The following is an 8,903-nucleotide window of genomic DNA, read 5'->3' as shown; positions in this document are numbered from 1 at the left end:
AAATGCAACACAATTGTTTGGTATATAAGTAAATGCCTCAAGATTGAAGAGCAACGAATAGCCAGCTATCGAGAAAACTACACACCGGAGGTTACAATAGCAGAAAAGATTATTCATGAAAAAAAAAAGAAATATAAAATTCAAACAATACAAGTGAAGCCATTTTCCACAGGAATGATACAGCAGGGACTCTTCATGGAGGAGGAGGCAACACAAAGCTATGATTACAGGAGGACCTAACCTACCTGGGGGTTACAGAAGTTAAAATTTTGATTTCGTAGCTAAAACCGCCGTCTTGTTCGCCTCCCACTGGAATCTACACCATCCATGAAAGCAAGGCCTAAGTTGCTGCTGCTGCTCCTTTTCCTAGTGGAGTCCTCGTCAGCTGCTATGGTCGCTAGAATATCATACAGCAGCGATGGGCATGACTGCTCCAAGTAGCCAAAGCCCTCAGTCTGCAGCACAACTGCCACAATGACATGCTCTGAATAAGAGGAATATGACACAGCAGCAGGGATGACAAAAAATAAAAAAGAGGAGGATTTACATGCATGCCACCCAATTCTTATTTATGTATTTACATATCTAACACCTTAACTTTGCTTTTTACATTTATACCATGCAAATCTTTTATATCACATAAAAAATGCCACCAGTTTAACGTTTAAAAATGAAATACATATTTTCATGCATAGCATAGGTAAGGTTGTATTTAAGTAAAGAATTAAAAGTTTAGTTGTTAGATATGTGAATACATAGTAATTGAGTTGTATGTATATAAATGCACCAATTGAAAATCATTGCAGCTTAGTGATTTTTATTTTTTATACTTCGCATCACTTTATCATGGTGGTTTTTATGGGATGCTAATTTGCATGTCAAATTAATCAAGTAAAAGTTGTTGACTTGTTACCAAAGCCACAAATAACTATATGATTTAGTGCTATAGATGGTAAGCAGGAGGGACTGTACTGAACTGCTGCTAGACAAGATCATTCAATATAGACAAATAAAATATAAATTGAAGAAGCAGGGCTTGTCAAATTGCATACGCCACATCTTCACTAAGGTTAGATTTTGAGAGTTACTATAAAGCTGCTGCGAGGTGAGATTAATTTATAATTCGACACTCTTAACAAACTATTACATATGATGATTGATTAGTTAATTTAAGCTCTAGATGATAGATCTCACTTGAATATATTCATGGGCACCCTAGTGCGGAATCGGGGTCTTCCGCAGCGGGAACTACCACTGCTGAACAGGCAGGGCCAATTGAGGCCGCTCCAGGGTAAACCCTGGGTGAGCGGCCTAGGGGCGGGAGTTTGATGGGGCGGGACTGCCCCACCCCTCTCCTGCTTCCTTTTCAGCTTCCTCTTCATTTGGAAGTATTTTAATGGCTAATTTCCGAATATTTCTTGTCTCCCCGCCCCTTCTTTTTGTGTGGGAGTTTCCTTGTTTATTTCTATCTTTTCTTCTTCATGTAAGAGTATTTATTTGTTGTTATCAGATTTTAGAGAGAGTTTTTGCTGTGTGTTGATTTCAGATTCCTATGTAGAGTTCTTTTCCTCTTTGTGGGTTGCATCTGAAGAGGTAGTAGTTCTCTGGCTGTACCCTACTCCAAGGTGGTATGTATCTTCCTCTCTTTTGGCTATCCAACCTCCTCCTTCCCCATAGCCGGTCACTCCTAATCCCCTACCCCAGCCTCTCCCACTCAATGTCTTGCATTTACCTTGCTTTCCAACACCTTCCAGCCACCCCTCCGCCTGACGTTGATTGCCTAAACCCTCCATATTTGTTGTCACTATAATTCTACACCTCCCCCTAGCTGTCATCAGCATTCCATGGGTGCCACCACCATTGCCAACCATCCCAATCCACCTAACCGACCCGCACCGCCCTTGGAATACACCTTAGAGGTGTTGCTTGTGTCGCATATGTCAGTGTTGTTAATTTCTATTGTATTGTGTTGTAAACCTATTTCCATATTAATAAAAGTGTGCTTCTGTGTTTCTACTATTTTCCCTACTAATTCTGGTATCATTTGGTATCAGAGCTAGTCCAACCCTAACCCCATCCTAGGGTTTCCTAGCATACGCCATGAACCAATACTCTCTTTCCACAACCCAAATCCTAACCCCACCAAACTTTTTCTTTCTTATTCTTTAATCCCTAGCCATGCCACTAAGGAGATAAATGCCCCAAAATACCCAATGAGAGATAAGGCAGGAGCACTGTCGCCTTTAACAAAGGCTTGCAGAGATTGAAGAACTAACACAAGATGAAGTTACCTTCGACTGAGATCTGGAGAGTCGAAGAGGAGAAAGAGATGAGAATCTGAATCCCTTCCATAGAGAAAATTTCTGCGATGAAGAAGATAGGTCATAGTGTTTCAGAATTCAGTATCCGAGGAGGCCTAGAGAGGGATATCCAAATCCCCCTCAGAAGGAGACTAGCAAAGAAGAGATATCATTGGAGGACACAGAGACTTCGATATCAAGATAAATCTGTCATAGTTCGAATGAATCATGAATACTGACGATTTCATTGATTGGTTACAGACTGCTGAGCAGATCTTCTAGTACAGAGATGTGCCAGATGATAGGTGGGTCAAATTAACGACCAACAAGCTGAAGAAGAGTACTTCTCTATGGCGGGAGAACCTATAGAAGCACAGAAAAAGAGAAGGCAACCAGAAGATTACTGAGCGAGAGGATATAAAAAAGGCGATGCAAAGAAAATACCTCCCACCCCATTACAGTTAGGATATGTTTTTGAAACTACCATCTACAACAGAGAGATCTATTAGTAGAGAAATTCACGGAGCAGTTTGATCAGTTGCATATGAGATGTGATATGGTCAAGCCAGAGGAGAACATAATAGTCAGATGCCTTGGGGGTCTGAAGTCTAGTATTAGCAACATGATGCAGCCACAATCATACTGAATGTCGAAGGATGTCCATACACTAGCCCTGAAGGTAGAAAGACAACAAAGCAGAGTCGACAATAGTCATCCTTTAGGCAGGCAGTCTCTTACAGTTACAACAACCGATAAAAATGCCCCAGGAGATACAAGCAGCCCAAGCAAGGGAGTGACACTCCAGATCAGAGCGGGAATAAGCAGGAGAAAGGTAGCTCCTCCAACATCGTAGCGACCAGGAAATGCTGCCGATATCACAAGTATGGCCACATAGCCTCCAACTATCCCACTAGCCGGATAATTACCCTCACAGATCAGGGCACCGTGAAAGAGATTAGCGACAAGGAGAAAGCTGAGGAACGGGTTGAGGTGTATCGGCTTCCACCAGGTGAAGGAGAAGCACTTGTGATTCGACGGATTCTGCAAATCGAGGACACTAGAGATTTGCAGTGGCCACACCACAATATTTTCTACACCCGCTGCATAGTGAACCTAAAGACATGCATTCTTATCATCGACAAAACGAGCAGTAAGAATGCGACATCGACTCAGATGATAAAGAAATTAGAACTCAAGACTCAGAGACACTCCCAACCATACTCACTAGCATGGCTAAAGAAAGAGAATTGGATCAGAATCGATCGGAGATGTTTGATAGAGTTCTCGATCAGAGGCCAGGTGCAGGACCAAATGTGGTGTGACATGATCTCTATGGATGCCTGCCACCTCCTGTTGGGACGACAATGACAGTTTGACCAGATGACTCAACACAATGGATTTAAGAAAACATATTAATTTACCAAGGATGAGAAACACATCATTGTACTCCCTTCGACGGTGCCCGAGAACACAGGAGCCCTGACTAGCAGAACAACATCAATGAGATCAGTGTTAGTGATGACACCAGACGAGAGGGCTGAGAGACCTGCTCCAAATATAGGATAGATATGACAGAGAGTATTTTAGGGGCTCATGATCAACATCACACCACCAGCGCCACCACAGGATGGGAAGGTTCGGGCTGGCCTCACTGCTCGTCTGATTGAACTGACCATGAGTTACTTGGAGAAGATTTAGCAATGCAGACGTGTTCACAGCCATAGGAGAACGGCTAAAGAAAGACGTTCTCATAAAAGGGGCAAGCATCTCCATCGCGTTGAGGGACAGAGCAATCGACAATGGGATCCAGGTGTCAACAAAATTGAAAACAAGAACCAGAAGCTTCAACGAATGAGGTTGAAGTTTCCTCAACCTTAAGATACCGACGCAGAAGTAGGATGCGAGATCAGGACACGGGTTCAGGGTCTTCCGCAACGGAAACTACCGTTGTTGAACCGGCCGACCCATTTGAGGCTAATCCAGGGTAAACCCAGTCCGAGTGACCTATACAGGACTTTGACGGGCCAGGATTGCCGCCCTCCCCACTTCTCCTTCATTTTCTGTTGCTTCTTCATATGAAAGCATTTTAATGGCTAATTTCTAATATTTCTTGCCTCCCCACCTATTTTGTGTGGGAGTTTCCTTATTTATGTTTTTTCCTTTTCTTATTTATTTGTTGTTTTCAAAGTTTAGGGGGAGTTTTGCTATGTGTTGATTTCAGATTCCTGTGAGGAGTCTTTTTCCCCTTTGTGGGTTGTATCCAAGGAGGTGGTCTGCTCCAGATGTATCCTACTCCAAGGTAGTGTCTATCTTCCTCCTTTTGGCTATCCAACACTCCTTCCCCAGAGCTATCAGTCACTCCAAATCCTTTTGCCCAGTCTCTGCTGCCCCATCTCTTGCATTTACCATGTCGTCCAGCACCTTCTCGCCACCACAAACCGCCCACATCGTCGCTAACATAGCTTTCGACCCACCAGTCCTTGCTGCCTCGGCCCCAATACAACAAACCTTTGTCGTTCCTGTCATTTTTGCCCTAATTTCTTGTTGTTGCTGCACTGGGCGGCCAGCCCTCAAGTTGTTCTTGCAGTTTCTCACTCCACCTTTGCCGTCGCCACCCCTGTTAGCCATGCCGATCCACCCAACTAACCTTTACTGAAAGTGAAATGCATTTTCGAGGTGTTGTTTGTGTCGTTTAATGTGTTAGTGATGTTATTATCAGTTTGTGTTGTGTTGTAACCCTATTTCCCTATTAATAAAAGTTGCTTTGTGTTTTTTCCGCAGTTTTCCCAACGAGTTCTGGTATCATTACTACATAAGTTTAGAGGCACAGAGAGTGGTTGAATATAGTTTAGATATTTTAGACCTTGACCATGTATAGTTTAACGGCAACGATTCATGAAAAAATCACAAATTCATATTGAAATGTAAGCACTTTAGCATACACAGGTGAATATTATTTGAGTTACGAATAAAAGAGGCCCACGAGGGCACATCCCTAATCATCATAGAGTAAAATTTTTCAGCCTTCCTCTAGGAATCATTCTGCTAAGGTTTGCTTGGAAATGTCAACATTTAATGCTTTATCATTCAGGATCGGTTTGTGTCCAGTTATTTAAAAAATATCACTGTTTGTGTTCGTCATACATATACCGAGCTAAAAAAACGTGTTCATGTTCAGCTCGTTTGCTTAGCGAGCTGAACACGAACTGTTCACGAACAAAGAACCATTTTGATAGCCCTAATCGCACAGTCGTATGATGTTAAAGTTAAGGGCAAGATTTAAATCTTATTATTTATAATAAAATATTCATTTAAATAGAACTTAATATATATTTTTATTTAGTTTTTTTTAATTAATAATTTTAATTGATTCAAAATCTTTGTAGTCTTGTAGTCAATTAAATTATTTAAAAATAATACTCATCAATTATATATATCTAAACATTAACAATAAATCTTTGTTCGTGTTTTGTTCGTTTGTATATTGAGCACAAAAAAATTGCTCGTGTTCGGCTCGCTTGTTTAGCGAACGAATCGAACACGAGTTAACATAAGTTGTTTGCGAACAACGAGCCGTTTTGACAGCCCTAGGCATAAATGAGTTACTAAAAGGAGACTGCAACTAATAAGGCCTTTGGGCATCAAAATGATTATCTAGCAACACAAGAGTAGGTCTATAATAAATCAAAAGGACAACATTATGATTTCCTACAAATACCACTACAAATAACTCTGATTCTGCAGTTCTCTGTTTAAATTCAGCAGAAATATGATGCTTCTTATAAAATCTATTTCGCAAAAATACTAGTTAAGCGCACAAGAAATTACTCAGCACTTTTATGATACCGAGTATATGTTGAGTTGCTCCAAGAAATCAAAGTTTCCACTATATATGAAAATGCCTGTTTCTATTTGCTTAAAAGAAAAAGAAATATGCATATTGAAATAGGGAAAACCCAAAGTTAGAATATTGAAATCATACCCACCTCCTAAATTTTCTGTAGCTGCAGTGAATTTTAGACAGACAGACTTCAAGTGAGCACATTGATGTTGTTCTGCTAGTGTCATTGTGGATGCTACCATATCTGAAGTAATTTCCTCACATAATTTTCCTTCACATAGTAGTTTCAGCCGCTCCAGTCCATATCTATCCGCAGCGGCCAATAGATGCTGCACCATATTTATTGATGTGCACATTGAAACTGATCCAGTCAGTTCGACGACATCAGGAAGCTCGTCAGAATACATATATACAAGCATGGCCTGAAAAGAAGAAGGCAAATTAAATGCTCAAGTTGAATGCATTTCACGTCTCCAACCAAATTCACACAAGCATTAATGCAAGAATGATAAGAAAATCAAAGAAACCAATTGTTTAAAAAAAAACAAACAAGTTCCTTTCTTAGATGCTTTGTAGCAGTTCAAGTAAAAATTTACAGAAAAAAAAGTTGGAATAGAAAATAGTGCCAAATAATTCTAATTCAGGAACTGTTCATCCACAAACTATTTCAAAAACTGATTCAGATAGTAATTTATCTTTAATATGCATAAATGGAAGTTAATATTTCAAATGTGGAAAGGACATAAAAAATTGGGCTTATTCACGACAAAGAAAAAAGTCATAAGTCAGCATCAACATAAATAGCCATACACCAACTACTTGGGATTATTAGCCGTATGCAGAAAATGTGTGTTTTGGAAACCAAAACAAAAATCAAATGTCAACTTGTGTAGTGTACCCCTAAAAAATAAATATTGTTTGTATTGAGGAACTAAAACTTAACTGCATAAAATATTATACAAGAAAAAACAGGAAACGCGTAAAAATCCTTGGGTTGAAGTGGCAAATAAAATACTGAAGTGCATGTAGAAGGTGAATAGCTTAAAAGTAAGAGAAAATTAAGATATAGCTCACAATAGCTACTTAAGATGATTTGCATGTAACAAAGACTCGAAAGGAAAAAAAGGACAAGATTTAATAAATTTAATCTCAATGAGACTATCTAATGCCTTCCTTGACACTCTACTTGATAGTGTTAGGAGTTATGATAGGAAATAATTTATTCTTATAAATAAATTATTTTCTTATAATTAGAGTTATGTTAGGAAATAATTTATTCTTGTAAATAAATTTATTTCAATTACTTCCTTAGAATTAATGAGATATTTATTTTCCTATTTTACGTTATTTCCTATATCTCCTAACAATTAATGAGAATTAATTATTAGAGATACTAAATGTTATACCCTTCCTTTCATATCATTTACCTTTTATTATTTTTCCTATTACAAGATTATTGTAAGAATTATTTATAAACTCGTTCATATCAATGAAAAAATGTGTATTCCACCACATTATTTTGAGTTTTAACATGCTATCAGAGAAAACACGATTCTGAGTCTTACCATCTTCTCTTCCACGCAAAAGCCCCATCTATCTTCTTTCTAAGCCAAAACACATGGCAGACGAAACTCAAAATTCAGCAAAACCTGAATCTAGCAAATTCGATAATCCGAATGACCCCTTTTTTCTCCACTACTCAGATCAACCCGGTCTCGTGCTTGTTACGCAGCCGCTGAATGGAGAAAACTACAATTCCTGGAGTCGTGCAATGTTGATGGCTCTCAACATAAAAAACAAAGAAGGTTTTGTCAACGACACCGTCCAAGAACCACCAGAGACGTCCACCGCAGAACTTCAACAATGGAGGCGCTGCAACAACCTTGTCAAGGCATGGTTATAATTCAATTGCAGAAGACATTGGAGCAAATATAATATATAACGAGAGTGCCCATGAAATCTGGCTCGACTTGAAGGAACGTTTTTCTCGTACCAACAACGTTCATATTTTCTATGTCGAAGAAGCCATCCACGATTGCAAGCAAGGCGATATGACAGTTGGAGCTTATTACACCAAGCTCAAAGGCCTATGGAATGAACGTGACGCCCTCCATAACATTCCTAAATGCACGTGTGGTGCCATGAAGGAAGTGATGCAGTTTCAACAAGATCAGGAAATCATGAAATTTCTCATGGGACTTAATGAAACATACACTAGTATAAGAGAACAAATTTTGCTCATGGATCCCCTTTCCAATGTCAGCAAGGCACATTCTCTCGCGCTCCAAGAGGAAAAACAACGCGGCATGAACAATGTAAATGTGCTGCAGCCGGAAGCTTCAGCTTTTGCCGTGAAGAATAATGCACGAAAACCAGAGAAGGTTTTCACGCCTAAAAAACCTCATCTAAAGTGTGAAAAATGTGACAAAATTGGGCATACCTCAGACACATGTCGAGCACATCTCAAATGCGATTATTGTGGATGGCAGGGACACATCATCAATGATTGTAGGAAGTTGCAAAGGACCAATCCAACGGGCAATAAACCTGAACGAAAAAATTTCGCTCCCAAAGCCAACCATGTGGATACCAATACATCGACGAGTCTTGCACCATTCACCCTTACAGCTGAACAATATCAAAGCCTCATATCACTACTTGCAGAGAACAAATCTAATTCGATGGTTAATCATGTTGGCAGTACATCAGCAATGAGTGATATCTCAGGTAAAATCTTTTGTGCCTCTGTTTTTGACAAAGAA

At 39.5% G+C, this 8,903-nt stretch overlaps 1 protein-coding gene across 3 annotated transcripts in view; it reads right to left on the bottom strand.

The window, feature by feature from the left end:
* LOC110031341 (BTB/POZ and MATH domain-containing protein 3-like) overlaps positions 1-8,903 on the bottom strand; it is a 38,463-nt gene continuing 29,560 nt past the window's right edge. For 2 of the 3 annotated variants that reach the window (XM_020734494.1, XM_020734495.1), the window contains exons 4-5: positions 6,287-6,563; positions 1-466 (exon numbers count right to left, since the gene is read on the bottom strand). In XM_020734494.1, coding sequence (XP_020590153.1) covers positions 282-466; positions 6,287-6,563 — 462 coding nt within the window. In that variant the 3' untranslated portion in view covers positions 1-281. The remainder of the gene's footprint in view (positions 467-6,286; positions 6,564-8,903) is intronic. The other variant, XM_020734496.1, reaches the window with a different exon arrangement.

The sequence above is a fragment of the Phalaenopsis equestris genome, unplaced genomic scaffold, assembly GCF_001263595.1.
Source record: "Phalaenopsis equestris unplaced genomic scaffold, ASM126359v1 Scaffold000803, whole genome shotgun sequence".
NCBI lineage: Eukaryota > Viridiplantae > Streptophyta > Magnoliopsida > Asparagales > Orchidaceae > Phalaenopsis > Phalaenopsis equestris.
Note: the sequence above shows the minus strand (reverse complement) of the source record. Positions and strands in the feature narration are given on the sequence as shown.